The 26,075-nt window shown below is 45.4% G+C and overlaps 1 protein-coding gene across 6 annotated transcripts; it reads left to right on the forward strand.

The window, feature by feature from the left end:
* The first annotated feature begins 564 nt into the window (after nt 1-564).
* Rnf19b (ring finger protein 19B) lies at nt 565-25,555 on the forward strand. 6 transcript variants are annotated; one of them, XR_009377672.1, is made up of 12 exons: nt 565-1,239; nt 11,617-11,822; nt 13,759-13,903; nt 15,833-15,995; nt 16,440-16,554; nt 18,496-18,636; nt 19,942-20,149; nt 22,467-22,598; nt 23,314-23,820; nt 24,535-24,664; nt 24,955-25,045; nt 25,191-25,555. XR_009377672.1 is itself a non-coding variant. In XM_059255005.1 (10 exons), the coding sequence occupies exons 1-9, from the start codon at nt 623-625 to the stop codon at nt 23,789-23,791; spliced, it is 2,205 nt and encodes a 734-aa protein (XP_059110988.1). In that variant the 5' UTR covers nt 565-622; the 3' UTR covers nt 23,792-23,820; nt 25,191-25,555. The 6 variants fall into 6 exon arrangements, 2 of the variants coding, with proteins under 2 accessions (XP_059110988.1, XP_059110987.1); XR_009377670.1 differs by having other exon boundaries at nt 24,556-24,664; XR_009377673.1 differs by having other exon boundaries at nt 567-1,239; nt 13,762-13,903; nt 24,556-24,664.
* Nucleotides 25,556-26,075: the final 520 nt, after the last annotated feature.

Raw genomic sequence — 26,075 nt, forward strand, 5'->3', positions numbered from 1 at the left:
AGAAAACAGCAAATGCTAGACTAAGAATTTTGGACTTTATTCTGTGTTTCCCTTGCTGTTAGGGGACCCTGTCTGTCTTACCTAGTGGTGCCTCTCACTTTCTACATGTTCAGTGAATGACTACATTCCCTACCACTTAATGGCTAGCCTCAATAGACGTGTTGGACGGTGAGCCTGTGGGAATCAGTCCCGGGTCCACACTCAGTGTCTTTTTTACAGACGAACTGCAGGCTCCCTTATTGAAAGGAGCACCCAGCCCAATGAGTCGGGGAACCTGGAGCGGAGGGCGGAGCCTGTGCTATACGGCTGCGCCGAACCACCTGACTGTGGGAGGCGGGGCTTCCCCGCAGCCCGCAGGCCCCGCCCTCCCGGCCCCGCCCAACTCCTCTCGCGGGGCCGCGCGGGTTGTGAGGTGTCTGAGTCCGGCGCCTGCGCAGTGGGCCGCGGCGCGCGGGGCGGAGGCTTTATAACCACTTCGTAGCGGCTGGTCGGCTTCTGTCTCCGGGAGGGCTGCCGAGGCGGCGGCGGCGGCGGCGCGGCGGCCGGGGCGCCGGCTGGGGGGCCGCTGAGGCGGGAGCTGCGGCGGCGCTGGGCGCCGCTGGCCCCTCAGCCTCTGCCGGCCATGGGCTCCGAGAAGGACTCCGAGTCGCCGCGCTCCACCTCGCTCCATGCGGCCGCCCCCGACCCTAAGTGCCGCAGCGGCGGCCGGCGCCGGCGCCTCACCTTCCATAGCGTCTTCTCTGCCTCGGCCCGCGGTCGCCGCGCCCGGACCAAGCCGCAGGCCGAGCCGCCGCCCCCGGCCGCTCCGCCGCCTCCCGCCCCGGCCCCGGCTGAGGCCCAGGCCCCGCCGATGGAAGCGCTGCCCGCCGAGCCCGCTGTCGAGGCTGAGGCGGAGGCCGCGGCTGCGGGGCCGGAGGAGGACGAGGCGGCCGAGGGCGGCGGCTCGGAGGAGGTGGAGTGCCCGCTGTGCCTGGTGCGCCTGCCGCCCGAGCGGGCCCCGCGCCTCCTCAGCTGCCCGCATCGCTCGTGCCGGGACTGCCTCCGCCACTACCTGCGCCTGGAGATCAGCGAGAGCCGCGTGCCCATCAGCTGCCCCGAGTGCAGCGAGCGGCTCAACCCACACGACATCCGTCTGCTGCTGGCCGACCCGCCGCTCATGCACAAGTACGAAGAGTTCATGCTGCGCCGGTACCTGGCCTCGGACCCTGACTGCCGCTGGTGTCCCGCCCCTGACTGCGGGTGAGCGCGGGGGCGTGGCCGCGGGGGGACCGTCCGGGGTGCGGCGGGTGTCACCCCCCCCCCTCTTGAGGGAGGAAAGGAGGATACCCAGCATGAGGGAGAGGAGGGATGGTCATGAGTCATCGACCCTCGGACCAGCCCCGCCACCGGACTGGTGGAGCTCAGCACCCTACTTAGGAGTTTGAGGTGGTGGCTGAGCGGTAAGCGGGAACTGTCCATTAAGTCAGGAGACCAGGGTGAGCAGGGGCTTTTTTGGGGTTTGGGGCCGTTTTCAGGGGGGTGGGTGGAGGTGGGGGGGATCTCGTAATGACAGTGGAAGAATATTTGTTAAAGGAGAGAGAATGAAAATGCCCTACTGAAGGGGCAGCGCTTCCGAGGGGTGTGTCTGTCCATCTGGCTAGGGGCGCACTTCGCAGCATTGCAGGAGAAGGCGTGTTCTTCCTGACAACCGCTGTTGAAAGTTGCAATGTAGATGATGAGAGAAGACAGCTCACTAACAGAGCTCTGGGCGCACCCTGGGCACTGCGTGCTGTGCCCAGCTACTGGCAGGCACGGCACCTTGTGATTCTTAACGTGCTACCTAGGGCAGGATGAGTGGTAGACAGACTCTTTGTCCAGGAAAATCAACGGGGCACTGAGACTGTTGATTTGGTGGGAGAAAATGCATGCCTACCTTCTCAATCTTGAGATCTGTATGACAGTCTTTTTTAATGCCCTATGTATGCTTAATTTCAAAGGTCAGCGAGTTAACATATTCTGTCTACAGAACAGGAATACCCGATTTCCCTATCTGAAGCCTCCAGTGAAGGTTCTCCACCCCCTTTCTTAAAAAACCTGGTTGTCACTATCGTTCCCATCTGTGAATGGCCAAATGCAGCCAAGAAGGGGTTCTTCTGTGTGATGGGGAGCCAGACTGCCATTACCTGCTCTGTGACCTTGGACAGATTAATTATATTCTTGTGTGTCATGTTTTGGGGGCAGAGATTCTTCTGGCAGCGCCTGGTGTGAACGTAATGCTAGTAAAAAGCTCTGTGAGCCCTTGCTTCAAAGGATTTAAAAGCTTTTAATTGTAGCCTGTGTATCAAGGCTGAGCTGAGATTTCCATGATGCTGCCATTTGTCTCTCTTCAAAAGGAGCTGTTTAGGGTGTCAGAGAGTGCCAGACTTGTTAAGAAGTGGGTGTATTTAACCTCACTGAGATGGAGTTTCTAAATTACTCAAGAGTTACTTGGAAATGTGGTCAAAGTTACCCAGATTGCTTTCACTTTCTGTTCTGTGAGTACCAGGAAGGGCTTTCAGGCTGTTGAAAGTGTGTGCTTGTGTTTGGTGGCCTTACTGGCTTTGGGGGAGTTAATTTATAGAATATTCAGGTTTTGCTGATACTGTTGGTCTGTTTTCTGAATCAAAGGGATATTAATTTAGGAAAGCACTGCCTGATTAATTGTAGAATAGTGTATTAACTCCCTTTTTTTAGAGCTGAGAGTTTATTTGAATTTTAACAATGAAATGTGACTTCCCTTGTCTTTCTGGGAGAGCGTCCCAGTTTGTTTGTTTTTTTAAAGTCAATCTGTCTTTACTCACATCAATAAAAATGAACAGAAGTTATGAAATACAAAAGCTTGGTGACAGATCTAAATAAACCTCTATGGTTTTAAAGTTATTAAAAAATTAGACCGTTTTGCTAATTTAGCAAATTTTGGGGTAGGTTCATCCAGAGGCATGTGTGTGTGTGTGTGTGTGTGTGTGTGTGTGTTTGTTTGTTTTTTTGGTTTCTTTTCTTTTTTTGAGATTCTGTCAAATTCTGTTTTAATTAGTCAGAATATAACAATCATCTGCACACTTTTTGTGAGTGTGTCTGTGTGTTTAAAGAAAATAAAGTTTAGGAGAAGAAAGCAAGCCGGCATCTGGGTGTCTGTACTAAGTATGCATATTTTAATCTTCACAACAATGTGAGATTGATTTGATACATACAGTTTTACAAATGGGAAAAGTGGTATTTAGAGAAATTAAATAATTTGTTCAGGGCCCTTACAGCAAACTGGTAGGCAGTGAAACAAACCAGTGTTGGAATAGTAATCTTACTTCCAAAGCCCAATATTTCTTCAACGCAAGTATTGGCTTGTCATCACAATCTGAATTTTGGGGACTGCCACTGTTTGGGCATATTCTAGGAACAGCAGTAAGAGAGCCAGGATGCTAGACTCTAGTTTCTCTTCTGATTCCTGTTGTTAGTAGTCTTACCCGCTTTTATTTTTCTTATCTAACAGAGGCCTAATCCTTTAAGACTTAAGAAGCTTAATTAATTAATGTTTATAAAGTGACTTTGAAATATTCAATTGAAGGTGGTTAGATATACAGAGTCCCTTTATAATTCAGTTATTTCCAAATAATTGTCTAAGTTCCCTATGGACAATTGTTCTGTTACCTCTTTTTAATGCCAGAAGAAAAATAGCTTTTGTGGTGTGTGTAAAGACCAGAGGTCAATTTAGGCTGGCCAGTAAGCCTCAGAGTGCCACCTCTCCCTGCCTCCCCAGGGCTGAATTCCACTTCTGACTTTTTTTTTTTTTTTTTTTTTTAAACTGGGTTTCTCTATGTAGTCTTAACTGTCCTAGAACTCACTCTGTAGACCAGGCTGACCTCGAACTCCAGAGATCCACCTGTGTCTTTCTCCCAAGTCTTGGGGTTAGAGGTGTGGCCCTTCATGCCTAGATTCAGCCTCTTTCTTTGCTTTGTTGATGACCTTGAACTCTAATTCACCTGCCTCTACTTGCTGGGCGCAGGGGGCTGCAGTCTTGTCCACTACACTGACTTTATACAGTGCTGGGGATAAAATCTAGCGCTTTGTGTCTGCCAAGCAAGTTCTCCACCTGCTGAGCTATATTCCTAGTCCTGATTTTGTTTTTCAGATGGTCTTGCTACTTAGCCAAGACTATCTCAGACTCTTGATCCTTCTGCCTCAGCCTCCCCAATGCTGGATTACATGTGTGCACTACCATGTATAGTTTTTCCTTCCTTTCTGTCTTTCTTTCTGTGTTTCTTCCTTCCTTCCTTCCTTCCTTCCTTCCTTCCTTCCTTCCTTCCTTCCTTTCTCTCTTTCTTTTTAAATTAAACTATCCTATTATTCTGGGTCTGGCAAAAATCTTGTGTAAGCATTAGAAAAGAGACCCTAAGCCTCATATCTCTTCCTACACCTAACCATGTTTACTGTCCACATAGCACCCTTGAAAGCCAAATTGGCCAAGTCTTCCTATGTATGTGTACACTCTTCAGGCTAAGGGGTCATATAAGTGACCTTATAAAGTTAAGATCATTTTACCGTGACTAAGTTAATGAGAACACCATAAATTAAGAGATCTGTTCTTTTAAATATACATATATTTGTAGGACAGAACAGAGTCCTGATACTTCTTTTGTCATATGGCTTTATCAGTGAGAGAACCAATTTCAATCAGAAAACATACACATTATTATTTGATATACCAAATACCGTAGTAACAAGTATAATCTTAAAAATATACTTTCAAGTGAGATAAAATATTAGCCTAAAATGCAAGTAACTTGCATTTTTGTAGTTCTTTGCAGTGAGTCTTCCAAGTATTGTATCAGTGAAACAGTAATTTTACTTTAGCCACACACAGATAGATGGTGGTAAGTGTACTTTGTAAAGGAGAAACCATTTCAAAGAAGTTTAACTGTAGAGTTAATGCTTCTTAGCTAGTAAGTGGTGCAGTTGGTCTATTATGCTTTGGAGTCTCTGCCTAAGTGTGTCCTTTCAGAAACTGCAAATGATGTAACCATTGTTTTCCTCTCAGGTGTTCTATTGTCCATCTTTAGTTTTCAGAATCTCTGAGAGATTGAGAGGTGAGTAGAGTAGGCAAGAGAATGTCCTGTCATGCAGGGGAAGAGCCTCAGAATAGAAGTGCTATGACTACCTTGACCTAAATTCTGTTGCAGGTCCAGGCTCCAGCCTCTCACTGCTGCCTCCATTCCCTGCAGAGTCCTACTTCTCACTGATCCCAGCAGATAGTATCAACTATTGGCCTTCCCACACGACTGGCCCATCTTATAAACAGAAGCCCCTGTTCACTTATGTATGGTGCATTAATTTATATATAATACATTTGTGAGAGAGGAACAAGCTCCCTGGATGAGAGATATTTCACAGTCAGTAAAGGATTTTTCTTTTGTTTGAATCGGGGCCTTGCCATATATCCCCTGCTGGCCTCAAACTTGCAGTAGTCCCCCTGCCTCTACCTCCTGAACTCTGAGACTGCAAGTATACACCATCATGCCCAACCAGGCCTTCTCCTTTCTGAAGCCTTCCTCAATCTTCCCCACTTTTTTTTTTTTTTTTTAATGCTGGGTACTGAACTCATAGTCTCAGTACATGCTAGATAAGCATTTCTACCACTGAGCTATATCCCCATAGCCCTCAACCTTTTCTCTTAATCTGGCCCCTTACTTTCTGTTCTACAGCTTTTGCCTGAGTCTTCCTCAGCCTCCATGTGTACTCATCTTCCAGCTCAGTAATACTTCTTTCCCTATTTGCCAAAGTACTCATTCCAAGGTGCTTAAAAATGTTCACTGATGTTTTACATGTTTTACATGTTCTGCATGTAAAAATCACTATTTGCCTGACATGGTGACACATGTCTGTAATTCTAGCACTCCAAAAACAGAGACAGGAGGATTACTTCAAGTTTAAGGCCAGCCTTCAAGAAATGCATACCTGGCAGACAAAAGTAGATAAAGCATTTAAAACTTGAATATTCTGAGCAGTATGGGGAGGTATAAAACACATGATAGCGTCCTGAGATTGGAATCTGGTTCAGTTAGCATATTATAGCAAGTTCCAGGCTATCCTAAAACTATATGGCAAGACCTTGTGGAAAATAAAACTATTTAATTCACCTATTTAATCTGCCCTTATTTCAAGCTTCTTTATAGCTTCCAGCCTTCCAGCCATCTTGTTTTTTGTTTTCGCCTTGAAATAGAGTCTCCTTATGTAATGTAGCCCATGATGACCTCAGACACAAGACCCTCCTGCTTGAGCTTCCCAAGTGCTGGGATTACATGTGTATAACACTATGCCCTGCTCATTTCCACCATCTTTTGGTTCTGTTTTTCATCTGTATCAATGTTTTTCAAGGTGTGTAGACATTACTTAAAAATGTTTTGAGAGCAAATATGATCAAGAAATACTAGTTTAAATAAACTAAAACAAGTGGAGTTTTTTTTGGTTCTGTTTTGGTTGGGTTTTTGTTTTTTAGCTTCTTATACTTTTGTTTTAAGATAGAGTCTTATGCAGACCAGACAGGCCTCCAACTTACTATGGAGCTCAGGCTGACCTTGAATTCCTGATACTGAATGTTGGCATTACATTGTATGCCACCACATCATTAATTATGTTAATATTTACTATAAATCTTGCCAATGCTGATATGTTGTGTGGTATGTGATATAACTTTCCAAACTCAGAGTACCAAGGATTATAGGTCCCCAACCAGCCATGGTATCTTTAAGGCTTAACTATTTGCCAGTTTTCTAAACTCCTTTAACCGTTACTGTTCTGGCTTGCCTTCTGTTAGGATCTCAGTGAGTCTTCTGCTCAGAGTAGATTAAGAACCTGCTCCTGTGGAGCAGAATAGCCAGCTCCATTCCTGAAGCCTTCCATTAGGTTTCAGAAGAATGGAGTGGGTAGATGAGTTTTGATGAGAGGGTGAAGAGATGAGCAGCGTAGTTCTTTCAGGAGCAGAGAGGAGAGTGGGAAAAACAGACAGGGGTTGACCCCTGGGTGAGTGTTGAATATTACAGAAAGGACTTAGACATGGCCCTCTTCACAGGAAACTTGAACTTATAGAGGAAATGGACAACTGACAGAGGAATTATAGCTGTGACAGAATAAATATCAAGGAAACCCCAAGTATCTTAAGTGTATAACATTAAGTTTTCATAAAATTGTCAAGAAAGACCTTGAAGAGGAGGTGGTATTTGACCACAACTTTTGAGAATATGAGTAGAAATGCATACCTGGCAGATAAAGCATTTAAAACCTGAGTGCAGTAGCAATATGTAGAGGTCTAAAAACACAAGACAGCATGCTGAGATTGGAGTCTGGTTCACTTAGCATCTAACTACATTGGGATCATGAGTCTGAAAAGTAGACTAGACCCCAGTTAATAGACACAGCTAAGCTGTACACGGTGAAGGCTGAGGGGTGAGGTTTCCTTGCTGTAACTGTTGTTTGGGTTTGGTTTGTCTTGCTTTGTTGCACGCACCCCACCCCACCCCCATCCCTCTTCCTGTCCCCGGGAGCTGAGGACTGAACCCAGGTCCTTGCACTTGCTGGGGAAGCCCTCTACTTACCACTGAGCTAAATCCCCAACCAAGTTGTTTGGGGTTTTGTTTGTTTTTACTTTTTTATCTTTATTATCATTACTATTACTTTCTTTGTTTGGTTTTCTTTTTTCTTTTCAAGACAGGATTTCTCAGTGTAACAGCCCTGGCCTCACATGTGCTATAAACAAGTGCCCCACCACTGAGCCACACTCCCTTTCTTCCAGCCCTCTTCTCCCTTGCCCTTCTAGATATGACCGTATGTGTTTGTGTCTCACACTGATCTTAAATTCACGATCCTCCTATCTCATTGTTCTGAGTGCTAGGTTTACAGGCATCTGATATTCATGTTCAGTTTCTTTTTCCTTTTTTGTTAAAAGAATTTAAGAAAAAAAAAAAGTAGCCTTAGGATAGATTACCTCCTGGAATGAACTGTGACTTGGGGTAAGGAATAGGGATACAGACACAGATACAGAGGCCTTTACAGTTGTCTGGCTTAGGAATGGGTATGAAATAAAACAAGAAAAAGGAAATAGTAGGGGTGTGGCTTTTCTATCCCCTTTTGTTTTTATTTATTTATTTTATGTGTATGGGTGTCTTACCTGCAAGAATGTATGTTCACCAAGTGCATGTTTGGTGCCTGTGGAGGTCAGAAGAGGGCACCAGATCCCCTAGAACTGGAGTTACATTTGGTTGTGAGCCACCATGTGAGTGTTGGGAACCAAACCAGGGTCCTCTGCAAAAGCAACAAGTGCTCTTAACCACTGAGCTATCTCTCTAACCCCATGTCTATCTCCTTTAAAGAACGTCAGGGTCCATTTGTAAATGAATAATCTCGTTAATTTGTAAGACTTGAGGACTGGAAGTACAGACACAAATATTATATAGGAACATATTTCTTTAACCATTGTAATCTGTTGAGGCATAATATAATTTATATTAATGGGATAATTTTTTCCAGGGCTGAAATTAAGATAACCTGCTACACTGTGATATTTTTGAAGATTTAACATAAAAGTTGTGTGAACTTGGAGGAGCACATTCTATGCTTGAGGCAGCATATAATTTCTTATACCCCACTTTAAGCATCTAATTAGCAAACTTGAATGCTTGGTTAAACTAAACAGCAGAGTAGAAGAGAAGCTCCCTCCAGTATAGGTCATACAAGAAAAGGGACACCATGGTTAGGGCAAACTGAGTGTCATGAATGAAGTTTTATTCCAGCTAGAGAGAGTTTCCCTTATTTAGAAAGCATGCATGGCTAAGATGAAAAGGTAGTTACTAGTGGCTAGAAGAAGAGCTAGAATGCCCTGGAGAAAGCTAAAGAGCCAAAGCAAAAGAAGGTCACTATCGTGTGCCCACCACAGGTATGCTGTGTGGTGGCAGAGGTAGACGACATAATGGGCTGTTAAAACCTCACTGTACAGATGGGCCACCGTCTGCCTGGAGAAGGGAAGTAGATTTTAGAGAGAAAATGACATTTGAGCTGGTTTGTTGTTTTTGTTTGTTTGTTTGTTTGTTTTGAGATGGGGTTTCTCTTCATAGCCCTGGCTGTCCTGAAACTCACTCTGTAGATCAGGCTGGCCTCAAACTCAAAGATCCACCTGCCTCTGCCTCCTGAGTGCTGGGGTTAAAAGGCGTGTGCCACCGTGCCTGGCTTGAGCTAGCTATTAAATGGCTATTTACCAGAAAGAAGAGAGGAAAAGACATGGCTGGGCAGAAAGAAAAGAGCAGGCAAAGGCCAGAAGTCCAGTGTGGTATGGCATAGCTTTCAGTGCAGGTTATACTTTTGGTTGTGAGTCTAGCCTTTAACGGCCGAGCTATCCCTCCAGCCCCAGTGCAAGGTTATTAATGCAGTTTTAGAATGTCGAGCTGTACTTGGAGTCAGCCGGTGCCTCTGCCTCCACTAGAGGACTGGAAGCTAAGGTTTGGAGACATGCGAGTTCGTCCATGTCATGCAGTATGAATCAGCACAGAGTAGGTGACCTAAAGCAAGAATTCCAAGTCTCGTGCCCCGAGTGACTCTGTGTCACAGTGATAGACTGCCACAGAGTCATCGTATTGGGGGTTATTTTACTTTCTTGGGGCCAAATTCACTCCTGAAATTGGCTTCCCATTGTTGGCTGTGCCGGTCTGTGGCCTCTCTACGCAGTGCTTTATTGTCATTCCTTGAAAACTGTCATTCCGTGAGGACTGTCTGCTTACTGCCTGGTGAAAAGATGGCAACTCTGTCAGAACACTGAAAAACAGGGTAATGTGAAGTTGGAAACTGCAGCTGATTTTCTTTTTCTTTGAGACAAGGTTTCTCTATGTAGCCTTGGCTTTCTCTGTGTAGCCCTGGCTATCCTGGAATTCACTATGTACCTTTCCATTTAACACAAATTAGCAAGCAAGTCACTTTTTTCCTAAGACATATTGTTTAGTATCTGTTTGTCCTGCTAGCTGGGGTAAATTTGCTCAGAACTCTTACAGGATATGAATCATTGTGTTCACACATTGACCTAGTCTCACTGTTCTTTCTGAGAATATTAATCTTATTATGTCACAGGAGATAGGTACATTGTCATTTATATCTGCAGCATAATTCTCAAATCAACATGAGAATTTAAATTGCTATAATGAACATCTTGCATAACTATAAAATAAATCAGGAAAAGCTTACTAGCATTAATATAAGTTGTTTGAGGTCTTTAGCTATTGGAGAAAAGTGTAAACTACAGGACAAAGTACAGATGGCAGTAAACATGCAGTCATTGTTTGAGGGCTGGTGAGAGGGTATAGATCTCAGATGGTTAAAATCTGAGACTGTTCTTCTAGAGCACCTGAGTGCAATTCCCAGCACCCATATCAGTAGATCACTCCTGCCTGCAACTCCCAACTCACGGGGATCTAACACCTCTGACTTCCACAGGCACCTGGCTTTTGTACACATGCTTACACATGTACACATAATTAGAAATAAAACAAATCCTGCCGGGCAGTGGTGGTGCACGCCTTTAATCCCAGCACTCGGGAGGCAGAGCCAGGCGGATCTCTGTGAGTTCGAGGCCAGCCTGGGCTACCAAGTGAGTTCCAGGAGAGGCACAAAGCTACACAGAGAACCTGTCTCGAAAAACCAAAAAAAAAAAAAAAAAAAAAAAAGAACGTGCTCTGCTCTTGCACAGGACCCACGTTTAGTTCCTGCATCTTTGTTGGGTAGTTCACAACTGCCTGGAATTCCAGCTACAGAGAATCCAGTGTCTCTTCTGGTCTCTGGGCACTGCAGAGCGCATACCCCCCCCTCCACAGCATACATGTAATTAAATAAAAATAAATCATAGGGCTGTAAGGATGACTTAGTAGTTAAGAGCACTTGTCGTGCAGAGGATCTAGGTTCAGTTCCCAGCACCCTCATTGTGGCATACAGCCGTCTGTAATTTCAGTTTCAGGAGATCCAATGCCCCCTCTCGCCTCCTCAGGCACCAGACACATACTTGGTGCACATGTATAACATGCAGTCAAACCCTCATACACATAAAATAAAAAAGAATGAAAACCAAAAATGAGCCTTCAAGAGCTGGAGATGACTGTGAGACAATGGAGAGCTATTGTTTGAAGCTGTGACCCATCAGCTCCGCTATGGATCTTAAAATAAAAGCACATACATGCTTTGGTTTCTGCTGTGGCTCTGTATTTTACAACTGTTCTGTCTTCTCATGTAAACAAATTCAGGTTTCTCCAAATATAACAAACTATTAAAAAGAAATTGTTGTATACCCTATTTTTTATGAAACTGGCTGTGGTAAACTGCTCCTGAAGTAGCTTAAACTGATTGAATAAATGCTAGGAATTCAGGCTGAGTATATGCCCTTCTGTTTTCAGGAAGTAACATACTTTTTCCACAAGGAGAGTAGTACATTTAGCCTATTTAGGGTGTCTGTCTGTCTGTCTGTGTGGTCTTTGCATCATATATGGTGGTACCAACAGTAGAGGCTCTGATAATAACGCCTGTCCTTGTCAGGTCAGTCTTAGCTGACTCATCTCTTCTTGCTTCCTTCCCCAGTTATGCTGTTATTGCCTATGGCTGTGCCAGCTGCCCAAAGCTAACCTGTGAGAGGGAAGGCTGCCAGACTGAGTTCTGTTACCACTGCAAGCAGATATGGCATCCAAACCAGACCTGCGATATGGCCCGTCAGCAGAGGGCTCAGACTTTACGAGTTCGGACCAAGCACACTTCAGGTCTCAGCTATGGGCAAGAATCTGGACCAGGTATAAGTTGGCATTATTTCATTGTCTCCATATTTAGTATCTATACTGTGAGTCCAAAACGAAGTCTTATTATATAGTCATGTATCCTTGAGATCAGAGACCAGGAAATATTTGGCTCATCTAAATCGCTGAGACTACAGACACATTTCCTGGCTTGGTTACATGTTTAATGATGGATCTGCTATGTTGCTTCTTGTTCATGATTACCATGATAGGTAATCCTAGCTGTGTAAAATTGGAATACAACAAAAGGAATTTTCAAGTTGCTTTCTTAATATTTGTCTCAGCTTAGAGAGCTGAGAGATTTTTTTTTTTTTTTTTTTTTTTCATGAGGGACAGAGAAGCCTGTCCTGGCCAGGCGGTGGTGGCGGCACATGCCTTTAATCCCAGCACTCGGGAGGCAGAGGCAGGTGGATCTCTGTGAGTTCGAGGCCATCCTGGTCTACAAAGTGAGTTTCAGGATAGGCTCCAAAGCTACACAGAGAAACCCTGTCTCAGAAAAACCAACCAAACAAACAAACAAAGAAACCAAAAAAAACCTGTCCTGCTTGTCGTCTAGCTTGAAGTGCATCACAGCTTTTTTTGAAGTAGAGCACAAATTTAACAAAAGAAAATAAACACTATTTTAGGTTAACGATTAGCCTGAAAGAGGAAATGTCACAGTCACTTTCCACTTTGATTATTAAAAGCAATCTTTAAAATGTCAACATCCTTTAGATGTACTTTGTCTTAACTGGTGTCATTGGGGCAAGTTAGTAGGAGACAAATTATGCCATTTGCTTTTTCCTGGCACAACAGAGTCTCTGAAATTGTCGTTTTGATAGGATGGTTTGTAAATGCCTGTGAAAATTACCGGGTGAATACTATATAGATACTCCGTTGGTTTTTGATTTTTAAATTTGAAAATGTCATGGGAAGGGATTGTAAACTGTTAACAGCAAAAGTTAGCTTCATAAAGAGTCGTCGTCGTTGTCAAGGGGCTGGAGAAATGGCTCAGAGGTTAAGAGCACTGGCTGCTCTTCCAGAGGACCCAGGTTCAATTCCCAGCAACCACATGGCAGCTCACAACTGTCTGTAACTCCAGTTCCAGGGGACCCAACACCCATGGCAAAAACACCAATGCACATTAAAATTAAAAAAAAAAAAAAAAAAAGCCGGGCGGTGGTGGCGCACACCTTTAATCCCAGCACTCGGGAGGCAGAGGCAGGCGGATCTCTGTGAGTTCAAGGCCAGCCTGGTCTCCAAAGCGAGTTCCAGGAAAGGCGCAAAGCTACACAGAGAAACCCTGTCTTGAAAAAACCAAAAAAAAAAAAAAAAAAAAAAGTTGTCAAAACTTAAAGCTGACCAAGCTATAGATTTTTTCTTGCTATAATGGCCTGATTTTAATCTGTCAGCCACTGACTGGTGGAAATTCCATTTGCCTTGGAACCATCAGTCTGTCTAGAGGTGTCTTCTTGCTGAACTGTGACTCAAGTGCTGTGTAAGATGCCAATTATTGGAATAGGCAGCTTAACATGAAACCAGACTTATTTTATGAAAATTCCTGAGTCTGGGGGTGCAGCTCAGTTGGTAGAATGCTCACTTAGTGCATGTACTAAGCCCTGAGATGGATCTCTAGCACCTAGAAGTCAGTCATGGTGGTACATGCCTGTAATCCTAACATTCAGAAGGCAAAAGCAGAGGGATCATAAACTCAAGATGATCCTCAGCAATTTCAAGCCAGCCTGAGATAGATGAGAGCCTAACCCCAAAACAAAAAAACACAAGAGTTCTGGATATAGCCAGTCTCCCAGTAAAGTGTTGTATAATTTGGAATCTTCAGGTAAAATCTCCTGACTGCCTTGTCCTCATTTTTTACATACACTGTTAGGAATGATAAAGTCAGACTAGATTTAACTGGGGGTGTTTTTCTCCTCATCTTTCCTTCCCTACCTAGTAGATGACATCAAGCCATGCCCACGATGTAGTGCTTACATTATCAAGATGAATGATGGAAGCTGTAATCACATGACCTGTGCAGTGTGTGGCTGTGAATTCTGCTGGCTTTGCATGAAAGAGATCTCCGACTTGCATTACCTCAGGTAAGGTAACATGTATCCATTGCTTTTGTCGTCCTATTCATTTGCTCATTTAGGGAAAAGAATACCAGAAAGCCATAGTTGATCTCATTTACAGAAAAAGGAAATTGTAAAAAGTTCCTTTAGGGGGCTGGAGAGATGGCTCAGAGGTTGAGAGCACTGCTTGCTCTTCCAGAGGTCCTGAGTTCAATTCCCAGCAACCACATGGTGGCTCACAACCATCTATAATGAGATCTGGTGTCCTCTTCTGGCCTGCAGTCATACATGTGGACAGAACACTGTACACATAATAAATAAATCAACCTTTAAAAAAAGAAAGAAAAAAAGTTCCTTCAAAGCATGCCTCTGGTGTTTTCTCTAACAGCCTTGGGAAACTCTTCACTGCCTTGCTTTCTTGCCTGCTACATGGCTTTTAAGCTTTCCACAGTCTGGTTTTAGTCTGCCTTTCTAGTCACGCTGTTCAAATAATCTGAGCTTGCTGTTCCCTGTGTCTCTTGCCTCTAGGTTTGTTCATGTTACCTTATTGGCCACAGCTGCTTTCTGACCACTTCAGCCTCCTTGTGTCATCCTTTATCTCAGCTTGTTCAGTTCTTGATGGGTTTGTTTGGGTTTACTTTTTTATTAAAGTCATTTCTTTTGTGTGTATATGCACTTGCGTGCACCATACCATACATGTAGAGGTCCAAGGACAACTTGTGGGGGTCAGTTCTTTTTGTCCATCATGTGAATTCCAAGGGTTGAGCTTAAGTCACCAGGCTTGGATACAAGCTTGGATACACTATGCTGTCTTGGCACTCCTATCCCCCTGCCCTTTTCTTTTGAGACAGGGTCTCACTGTGTAGCTCTGGCCCAGAACTCCCTATGTAGACCAGGACTCACACTCACAGAGATTGCCTGAGTCTGCCTCGTGCTCAAAGGTGTGCACTGCGCAAAGGTGCAGCCTTTATTTGCTTTTTGAAATGGGCTAGCTGATTGTGTCTGGAATTTGACATCCACTGCTTCAGCTTCCTCTGTAGACACGTGTCACTAGGCTTGGTTTGCAAAGTTCTTACTTCTCCTTGAAAAACAACTCCAGTGCCACGTCATCCTCCAGCCTTCCTATTTCTGCTGCGTTCTTCACTGCCATTCCTTTATCTCTTTTTGCTGTAAGTGCTGCTTTACAGCAACACTTTTTACTGTAAGTGTTGCTACTTCTTGGTACTTCATGGACACGTCTCATCTCATTAACTGTGGTCTTTTTACAGTTCCTTCCATGTAGTAAGCTTCTAAAGAATTGAGGGAATATTACATTATACCCTAAAGGAGCTCACATTTACAAATGTCAGTCGTGGTGTAGCAGCATTCACTGTGAGATGAGGCACCTCATTTCCAGTTTAGTGAAAATCAGAAGGCGTGTATATAGCAGTCGTTGTAAAGACACAGGATTGAATAAGTCAGGGTTTCTCCTTTTGACATTGTTAGCCTAACAAGTAGAGAAGGTAGCACCAAGGGAATGAGGTAGAAGACTCGGACATGGAAGGCTAAGGGTCAGAGTAGCCATACTCAGAGTAACAAACTCATAGGAAGGACATGGTGAGTTCTGTCCCCAAGAACCTGGATTGTATCTGTTGGGTATGGTTGGGTGAGATAGCAAGTGCATGACTGTGGGATCTCAAGTAGTGCCAGTCTGGGTAATTGTGTCAGTGCTGTAAGGAAATGTAGATGATGTGTCCGAGACGATAGAAAAGGAGTTTCCATTTTGGAGGTCTACCTTTACCAAACCCCACAAAACCCAGAACCCTTTGTCCCTTTATCTAACAGATCTGTTCCTTGTGGCCTCCTGTCACTTAAATCAATCTTACTGGAAAGGTGGTGGTTGTTCTTATCAAGCCCTCTGGTGACAGTAGCTGTGTTTGTGATGTTGGCATTAACTTTAGCATGTTTCCTCCGTAGCCCCTCTGGCTGTACATTCTGGGGCAAGAAGCCATGGAGCCGGAAGAAGAAGATTCTTTGGCAGTTGGGCACATTGATCGGTGCTCCGGTGGGGATCTCGCTCATTGCTGGCATTGCGATTCCTGCCATGGTCATTGGCATTCCTGTTTACGTTGGGAGGAAGGTAAGACGTGCCTTTCTGTGCCTGCTCCAGCGTTGGCTTTGTTGGCAATAGTTTGAAGGAAAAGGGAAGGAGCTTATATTTCAGGGCTGCATGAAAACCAGCTGGTTTGTAGATAAAAATAACTTTAATTTCTTAAATGGATTTTTATAAACCCCCAAGAGATCTGAAAGTTCTTATTAACATCCTGGGCCTGGTTTGTCTCAGTGACTTAAGGTGGAATGTTTAGCTTCATTCCCCTGAGCTGCTTTGTCTTTTCTTGGATTAGCTTTTCCTGCATTCATTTATATTTTCCAGGTCTGGGTTAGGTTGAAATTTGAGAAAGATCCCTTTTTGGGTGGGTGGAGGGCACATTTTAATATAACTTGCAAATGAACATTTGTCCTTTTTTTCCCTGGCAAAATCCTAATGTCCTGACCTGCTGACCTGATTCTCTTTTATTCTTAGATTCACAGCAGATATGAGGGAAGGAAAACCTCCAAACACAAGAGGAACTTGGCCATCACAGGAGGAGTGACCTTGTCAGTCATCGCGTCCCCAGTGATCGCTGCTGTTAGTGTTGGTAAGCTAGTGGGCCTCCAGCTCCTCTGTCAGCTTACTGTAGCAGTCAGCTAGCTGGCCAGGTGCTTTATTGTGGAGACAGCTTTTTGTGTATTCATGTATGCAGTGTCGGGGCAGGGGCACTTGTGTGAATGCAGGAGTGCTGTGGAAACCCGAGGCCAACCTCAGGAGCCATTCTCAGGAGCCATCCCTAGTTTTGAGGTAGGACAGGCTCTCGTAGGCCAGGAGCATGCCTTTTTGTGTGGGATTGAACTATGTCTTCGTGCCTGCAGATACATGCTTTACCCACTGAGCCATTTCCCCAGCCTGGGAAGGAAATCTTACAGACACTCTTACTGTGGTGATTTTCACTGCACTGTGTTATCAGGGGTGTCTTAGACTAGGGCCTGGAACTCAGTGCACACGCAGAAAAGGGTCACTAACAAAATTAAACACCAATTTTTACTTTTCATCCTTTTCTTCTACTTGTTTGTTACAGGACTCACAAAAGAAAACCACTTTCATTTTCTCTTAATGCCTCATAATATTTTGGGGGAATGAGAGTTTATTTTAGAAAAATGTTAACCTGGTCTGGTGGTGCACCCCTGCAATCCTGCAGTCCTAGCACTCAGCAGGTGAAAGAGGAGGATCAGGAGTTCAAAGCCACCCTCAGCTACATAGCATGTTCAAGACCAAACTGAGCTACATGAAACCCTGTCTCTGAAAAACAAAAACAAAATTGAAAAAGAAAAAAATCGTTCGTAGCTAGCACTTCATGAGTTTCATCATTGTCAGCGGTGGTTCTGAGTGTTTCCCGGTGTGGCTCTATTTAGCCTTCACACGGGCCACAAAGACAGCATGATTAAAGATAGGAAGTGCAGCCTATACAAGTGCAGCCAAGGTTAAGTCACTGGGACATGAATCCAGGCAGTCTTCTTGTTTGTTTGTTTGTTTGTTTGTTTGTTTGTTTTGTTGTTGTTTTTAAGATTTATTTATTTTTATGTGCATTGGTGTTTTGTCTACATTGCATGTATGTCTGTAGCCAGGCAATGGTGGCAGATGCCTTTAATCCTAGCACTTGGGAGGCAGAAGCAGGTGGATATCTATGAGTTCAAAGCCATCCTGGTCTATAAAGTGAGTTCTAGGACAGCCAGAACTGTTACACAGAGAAACCCTATCTAGGAAAAAAAAAAAGGGTGGGGAGGGGCCTATATGTCTGTGTGAAGGTGTCAGATTCCCTGGAACTGGAGTTACAGACAGTTATGAGTTGCCATGTTGGTGTTGGAAATTAAACCTGGGTCCTCTTGGAAGAACAGCCAGTGCTCTTAACTGCTAAGCCATCTGTCCAGCCCCGAATTCAGGCAATCTTACCTTGTAGCATGTAACAACTGAGCTACTCTACCACACACAGCAGTGTCATTGGAGAATTCAGTCTGAGGAATCCTTAACCCCATTATCATTCATTCACCAACTGTCTGATTTTATTTTATATATATATATATGAAGTGTGTGTGTGTTGTCTGTGTATGTGTCTGGTGCCCTTGGAGGACAGATAATGTCATCAGATCCCCTGGAACTGGAGTTAAACAATTGTGAACTGCCATGTGGGTGCTGGGAATCAAACCTGGGTCCTCTGGAAGAACCAGTGCTTTTAACCATTAGCCATCTCTCCAATTTGATTGGTTCTCAGTTTAGCACTTCTGTAATGAAGTGGGTGGTATAAAAGCAGCATAACATTTCCCATGTTGGATTTTACATGTATATTCTCTTATTCCTGGGAGAATTGAAGCCAAGACATGCAGATCTTTGTGACTCGGTCTGCTCTCTGTTCTACCGGCAGCCTCTTGAGATGCCTCCTCCCCTTCCCTTTTCCCTTTATAGAGGTTTGCTTGTGCCCAGTCTGAGGGGATCAGGACAGTTACAGCCTGCTGACCTGCTGACATGTTTCCATCTCTTTCCCCAGGTATTGGTGTCCCTATTATGCTGGCGTATGTTTATGGGGTTGTACCCATTTCTCTCTGTCGTGGAGGTGGCTGTGGGGTTAGCACAGCCAATGGAAAGGGGGTGAAAATTGAGTTTGATGAAGATGATGGTCCAATCACAGGTAAAGGAAGGAGTTTTGTTTTCATTTGAATTTATGGAACAAAAGATAAAAGTCAGTAGAATTTAGCACGTTTTTACAGAGAGATTATCATTGGATTTCTTTAGAGAATGAGCTTTGTGGGGGGTAAAGTATTTTTAGCCTTTCATTTTTTGGTTCTAGAATTATTAGGTTAATTCCTCTGGTAGTTGCCTGTGTGGCAGGGATGAGGCAGTAGGACTTGAAGTAACTGAGTGTGCCAGTGCTGATAAGAAAGCCTTGAATCTGCAGTGCACTGTCATTTTCCGAGGACTCTGCACAGTTATTATCTTGCTTGCTTTTTACAACAGCGCTGTGAAGAGGGAGGGCCAGGACTCTTACCCGATTTCAGTAGGAACTTCTTTAAGCTTATGTTTATTAGCAAGAGCTTCTGCAGACCTGAGATGAGGGCTGGTCTTCTGACTCCTACTGAACAGTTTCTTCACCTACAGAGATGGCCAGAGGTCTTGGAAACTTCCTAGTAGAAGCTCACATGAACTAGTCATACTTTAAAAGGGCCTGGAAATACTTGCATATAATCTTAGCTCTGAAGAAGCTGAGGCAGAGGAGGTCAGAAGTTCAAGGCCAGTTTGGGCCACAGGAGACCCTGTCTCAAAGGAGAAAGAGAAAAACAAGTCAGCTATGGTGGTTCATACCTGTAATCCTAGCACTTGGGAGACTGAGATTCAAGGTCAGCCCAGGCTAAGTAGTAAGTCCAGGACAGTCTCAGCTATAGAATGAGACCATGTCTCAAAAAAATTTAAAAGGAAAAAAAAAAAACACCACAATGAGGCAGGACTAAGTCAGATAAAAGTAACTGCAATGTAATGGAAGTGGTGTCTGCAGTTAAAATTCAGTACAATTTAAGTGGTCTTGAACAGTCATTTAATTTTAAATTCTTTTTTTTTTTTAAATTGGTTTTTCAAGACAGGATTTCTCTGTGTAGTTCTGGCTGTCCTAGAACTCACTCTATAGACCCAGGCTGGCCTCGAACTCACGGAGATCCACCTACCTCTGCCTCTTGAGTGCTGGAATTAAAGGCATGCGCCACCACTGCCTAGCTAATTTTTTATTATTATTTCCTCATCTAAAATAAGGGCTGCTAATCCCTAGTTATTGGAAGGATTAAATACAAATGTTAATAGTCTGATGTGTAGACTTGTTTGTTATGTGAATGTTGTACTTTTTTGCATGAAAATCCTCCACTGTGAAGAGTCATTGCAGGAAAATGCCTACCAGACTGTTTTGATGTTGTGTTTCTCATATGGAGATGTTTGGTTCTCCCCACAGTGGCAGATGCCTGGCGGGCCCTCAAGAACCCCAGCATAGGGGAAAGCAGCATTGAAGGCCTGACTAGTGTGCTGAGCACCAGTGGGAGCCCTACAGATGGACTCAGTGTTATGCAAGGCCCTTATAGTGAAACAGCCAGCTTTGCTGCCCTTTCTGGGGGTACACTGAGTGGTGGTATTCTCTCCAGCGGCAAGGGAAAATACAGCAGGTAAGTAAATAGGTGGTCTGTGACAAGCAGTAGGAATTATTTTTAAGAAGGGACACACTGAGCCATTTCTCTATACCACTCTGATTGAATCACCAGTGATACTTTTCTTCTGCAAAGTTCACAATTCCTTGCATCATAGTGATGTCCATTTAAAGAATAATGCTGACTTGAGATCTTTGACTGCTTCATTAGGCTGCCTGCTCTAGGACACAGCAAGAGCAGAGGGCACTCGCAGCCTGTTGGTTTTATGCTGTATCACATTGACTCCTTGGTACTGTACTCTTTCTGACCTTCCTGTTCCCACTGGTAGAGTAGGAAAATCAATTCTATAAATTTGTATTAAGAACACCTAAAGTGGGGCTGGAGAAATGGCTCAGCAGTTAAGAGCACTGGCTACAAGGATCCGGGTTCAATTCCCATCACTCACATGACAGCTCACAACTGTCTGAAGCTCCAGTACCAGGGGATTGGACACCTTCACACCAATGCACATAAAATAAATTATTTTTAAAAAAGAATACATGAAGCTTTGTCAATAAAAATAACTGATTTACTTGCATTTTGCCGATGAGACCTACCATAATGCCATCATGTATTTAGAGACGTGTAACCGGCATTAGACAGAAACAGTTGAGTTCAGTAGGGGAAGAGTGGCCTTGTGGAGCACAGCAGAAAGAACCAGAGTGACTGGCAGCAGCCTCTGCTGGTTTCAGTGCAGTGTATGTGGAGAACACAGGGAGGCTGTGGGAAGCCCCCAGAGAGGACAGACTGCCTTCCCAGATCCTGAGCCACTTGTCCTGGAGTCTAGAGCGAGACCAGATGGCCATTTGGCTGCAAAAACGATGCAAGTGACAGATGGCAAGTGGACTACATCCTTCACCTTGGTGTCCTTCGTTCACCTGGGAACCTCTTAAAAATAGATTTGGAGCATATTTCTAGAATTAATAACTTAGAATCTCCTGGGGTGGAACCTAAGGGTGGTCTATGTTTAGAAAAGTCTCCCCAGATGATTCTCATGTAGCCACTGGCATGAACCAGCCTCTGGCAGCCACCAAGTAGGTGTCCTGGTAGGCTTGAGAAAGGCTGTACTCAGGGAGTGACCTGTGGCCGAGGTGAAGCTGGAGCACAGACCTGCGTGCACCCTGCCCCCACCTTACCCTCGTTTTCCCAGGCCTCAGTACATTCTTGAAGGGCGTCTAAGGCAGAGTGGTAGGGCAGAGAGACAGGCAGCAGCGGGCTGGAGGCTGCTGACCTAGCGTATCTTGTGACTGGTGTCCCTTGTCAGGGGCTCCTGCCCCCGTGCTGGAGTATTCACTACTGTGCTCTCTTAGAGCTGACTCCCCTTGAATGAGCCACAGACAGAGCTGAGCGGGACTGCTGAGAGTGTGGTGCAGCCGGCAGCTGCTGCCCTGTGAAAGCCCTTCCTTTATGGGAAGTGCATGAGTCAGCTGGGCTCCACTGGGAAACCCATTGTGAGGAAATAGTGAAGTGCAGAACAAAATGGGCTTGAGCCAGAGAGGAAGCAGTTAGGGGTTCCCAGCTTTGAAACGCCATTGGGAAAGTGCTGTTGGAGGAGGAGGAGGGAGAGGTTGGCTCCTGTATGCACTTCATTCTTACAGCCTGGAGGGAACTTGATTAGTAAGTGTTTGAGTTCTTCCTGTTATGTGCAGGGTAGGAAGGGCAAAGTGTGAATGAGGTGTGAGCTCTTCCTTGTGGCGCTCACAGGAGTGGCAAGAGATGTGTAAGCTGGAACAGAAGAAGTTTGGGCACTTGCTGGAAAGGACTGAGGAAATGGTAGTCCTTTGTTGCTAAAGACCTAGCATAAGTTTTCAGGCAGAGGAGGGGAAACTTTAGAGAGAGGGCATAGCATCCACAGAGCCACGGAAGTATAAGTGCAGACTTGGAGAGTCTGTGATGTCGGACTTAACAGGAAGAAAGAGAACCTGAGCAGCTTGCAGATCGGCAAGGCCACAGGTGCCTGTTGGCAGGAGGGAGCCAAGAGCTGGAGGGTTTAGGATGGTCAGATCTTGGCCTTCATTGACACTGTCTGGAAGGTTGCTTGACTGGGACTTAGGGTAGGGGCTACTGAAGAGGAGCCCAGTGCTAACTAATTCATTAAGGACCTGAGTTTAAATAGTAGTGGGGATAAACGAGGGGACGATTTCAGCTGATATGTAAGAAAGGAGCTCTGTAGGCATGGAGATGGTCCAGCAGCTCATCACAGTTCTCAGGAGAATAATGAAAGAGATGTGTGCCAGGAAGCAGACTGCCCGAACACCCAGGTCTCTATTAACGTGAACGTCCCCTCTTTACACAGGTTAGAAGTCCAAGCCGATGTCCAAAAGGAAGTTTTCCCCAAAGACACAGCCAGTCTCGGTGCAATTAGTGACAACGCGAGCACTCGTGCTATGGCCGGCTCCATAATCAGTTCCTACAACCCACAGGACAGGTATGTGGGCAGTCAGAGCCCAGGACAGCCTCTTCACTGGGTGCTAGGTCTTGAGAAGCTCCCTTCCTCATCCAAGGTCCCGTGTGGCGTCTAGTGGAGATGTGGTGTGCTGGTGAACCCAGTGAGCACTTTGTGGTCTGCAGTGTTCAGCATCTCGATTCTCTAGCACTTGACTCTTAGAGACTCCTCCTTCGTCCTCCCTGTTTCTCTTTCCACCTCTTCCTTCTTCTTTTTCTGGCTGTTGTAACAGTGTAATTATCCAAATGGAACTGGAAGAGCTGGATTGCTGTTGGCTGGTGTCTAGTCTTAGGCTTCTGTTGCCCTTTGCTGGATCTGGGTCGTTTGGAATGTTGTGTCTGGCCTGGTGGGGTTGAGGTCCACACACTGCTTCTGACTGTGGCACAGTCATAGAAAACTGCCAAGATGCTTTCACGTTCGTATTTGGATTAAGTAAGATAGGATGAGGTTCTTAGTTGAATTCTGGAAGATCTTTTCAGATGTTTTAAGGAGAATTTTTGAGGAGCGTGCGTGCGTGCGTGCGTGCGTGCGTGTGTGTGTGTGTGTGTGTGTGTGTGTGTATAGAAAAGGGAAAAATGAGTTCTAGTCTACTTTGACCCATCTCTTCTAACTACTTAAGGCAGAACCCGGAAATACTTTATGCGCAGCTCTAACATAACCTATGCATGACTCAGCACAGTGACTTTTGTGCCCACAGAGAGTGCAACAATATGGAAATCCAAGTGGACATTGAAGCCAAACCAAGTCACTATCAGTTGGTGAGTGGAAGCAGCACAGAGGACTCGCTCCACGTCCATGCTCAGATGGCAGAGAATGAGGAGGAGGGTCCTGCTGGCGGTGGGGGTGCTGGCGGCGGGGGCGGTGGTGGCAGTGAAGAGGATCCTTCTTGCAAACACCAAAACTGTGAACAGAAAGACTGCCTGGCCAGCAAAGCTTGGGACATCAGCCTAGCCCAGCCTGAAAGCATCCGCAGTGACCTAGAAAGCTCGGACACGCAGTCAGATGACGTGCCAGACATCACTTCAGATGAGTGCGGCTCCCCCCGTTCCCACGCTGCAGCCTGCCCCTCGACCCCCAGAGCCCAAGGTGCACCGAGCCCAAGTGCCCACAGGCAGCTCGCTGCTCCAGCTGAGGGCCAGACTGTCTGGAAGCCGGAAGAGGATGAAGTGGAGTGAAGGCTCCGGCCCTGAGAAGCACACTTGTTGTAACTGCATCTTTTGGAGTCTTTTATGGGGGAGGGTGGGGATTTATGTATTTTGTTTCAAAGATTCTCTGGTCAGGGTTCCCCCGGGGAATTTCTGAGAAATTTGCAATTTCTTACCAGATAAAACATGAAATTTTTGCCTCTAATATCCCTCCCCTTATCCCCTCGTTTTTAGTTTTAATTTATTGGTTAAACTGATGTTGGCAATCTGTGAGGTGTGTCAAAGAATGTACATATGTATGTGTGTATATTGTATGTATGCTAACATTATTGATGACACATTTTAATAAAGACTTCTGTGGTAATTCACCTCATTTCACTGTCCTTGGCTTGGGTAGTCCTGCAGAGCCAAGTGTTCAGGAAGAGTAGTCTGTCCTTGATAGTTGCTAGACCTGAGGGATTTTTAACCCGAGGGAAAAAGGGTTCCATTCCATCCAACTGCACTAACAGGAAGCCAAGCCAGGCTTCTTGATACTGTGTGGTCAGGCTGAAGAATGCCCGGCTGAGGCTGTTGGAGAGGAAGGAGACTGAGAGGAACTCTGTTGGCCCTCCAGAGGCAGCTCGTAGTTTTCCTGTTGGAACCTTACCACACGTGATAGTCGCAGTTAGTCTGTAGGGTGGCGTGTGTGGAGAGGGCTTGGTGAACCTTACAGGGCTACAAGTTAGGGAACAGAGTATTCTTTCTTTTCTTTCCCACCTGGGGCTCAAACTCAGGACCTTGTGCATGCTGTGCAGGTGCTCTACCGTGAGCTCCATCCCAGCCCCAGGAGCAGAGCCTTGCTGGAGGAAGAGATGTGACTGCCCGATCACCAGGCAATAGCATAGGTGTTGGCTGTGATCTCAGGTACACACTCCCTGCTGCAAAGCCCTGCTCAGACTAAGAAATCAGGCCTCTAATTCAGAAAAGAGAAAGGAGGGCGCCACCGAAATCTCTGAGTCTAGTTTGACCGGGTCTTAGACGTTTATCAGAATGGAGCTGGTAGTACTTAGGAATTTGGGCATTGTCAAGAATAAGGTCCTTGGGCTGGGGGTGGAGTTCAACAGAAGAATGTTTGCCCAGCATGTGCAAGGCCCTGGGTTCAGTGCCTAGCACCACAGAACAATAATAGTAATGCTGATAAATAATGTCTTTAGGAATGAAAGCTCATACAAAGAACTGCAGGGAAAGTGGTCAAGAGACTCGATGCAAGGTTCAAGATCAGGCAGCAGTGACCTTTGTGACCAGGTCAGTCAGCTACTTTCTCGTGCCCCCATTTGGCCCAGTCCTTAAACTGTGATTAGGCAGCTTGTCTATGCCTTAGCATCGGGCCCAGGGGAAGAGCTAAAAGCATCTTCGTCTGAGGACCAGCTGCCTTTGTTTCTGTTTACAGGTGCACCTGCTGGCCTGTGCAGTAAAGGATGAGGCATCCAGACGACAGACAGACAGACAGACAGCCGCTGTGGAAGACCGAACCTCTCAGGCACTGCCACCTGGGAACAGGAAATGCTAATGGACTGTGCATCTCAGTGAGAAAGTGTCCTAGAGAGTGTCCCTGTGTGACTAAAGGAACCTGTGGGGAAAGGCAGGCAGTTTGGAGACCCCTGAGATGCAAATGATCCACTCAGGATTTGCAGTTCTTCTGAAGCATCATCAAGAAACACTTAACTGGGATAAAGCCAAAGGCATCTGTCAGAGTGTGCGCTCTAGAGCCAAACCTGTAGTCTACCTGGGCAGACCTAATGCTATGGAACTGGACAGTCTCCTCTCCCGTGTCTGTTTCTCTTAGCCTGGTTCTGGGGTCACAGGGTTAAGATGTTATGCTGAAAATGCTTGGTAAAGGCCCATGTTGATAATAAGGAGCAAGGTCAAGGAGAGTCTGAGTATCCTCTAAGAAAGGTAACCTGGAACTCAGACCAAAACCATTGGCTTATTTGAAGCACCCAGGCTCTAACAGCCGAGAAGGCCCGTTAGCACCACCTGGAGGAAGAAATGAGTAATGCATGGGGAAAGTTTGCACTGAAATGCCGGACGCTGAAGGTGTGGAATGGAGCAATAAGGAAAGCTCACTGTTTGTCCCCAGGGAGCTTACACTCCCGGTAAGGGAAGACAAATGCCACCTCAAGGAGGAAAGGTGTGCCGTGGGAGAGAGAGGCAGGCAGGGCTGCTTTTGATGGGCAGTATATTAGCTTTCCATCACTGTGACAAAATACCTGAGATTCTCACCTTGTAAATAGGAACTACCCATGGTCCTGTGGCTCCATTGCAGTGAGGCAGA

The sequence above is a fragment of the Peromyscus eremicus genome, chromosome 2 (genome assembly GCF_949786415.1).
Source record: "Peromyscus eremicus chromosome 2, PerEre_H2_v1, whole genome shotgun sequence".
In the NCBI taxonomy this organism is placed as follows: domain Eukaryota; kingdom Metazoa; phylum Chordata; class Mammalia; order Rodentia; family Cricetidae; genus Peromyscus; species Peromyscus eremicus.

Excerpts from the sequence above, each read along its gene's own strand:
- Rnf19b (XM_059255005.1), top strand. The coding sequence starts at position 623 with ATGGGCTCCGAGAAGGACTCCGAGTCGCCGCGCTCCACCTCGCTCCAT. Across the intron at positions 13,904-15,832 it reads TCCGACTTGCATTACCTCAG|CCCCTCTGGCTGTACATTCT; the intron begins GTAAGGTAACAT and ends TTTCCTCCGTAG. Across the intron at positions 20,150-22,466 it reads GGCAAGGGAAAATACAGCAG|GTTAGAAGTCCAAGCCGATG; the intron begins GTAAGTAAATAG and ends CTCTTTACACAG.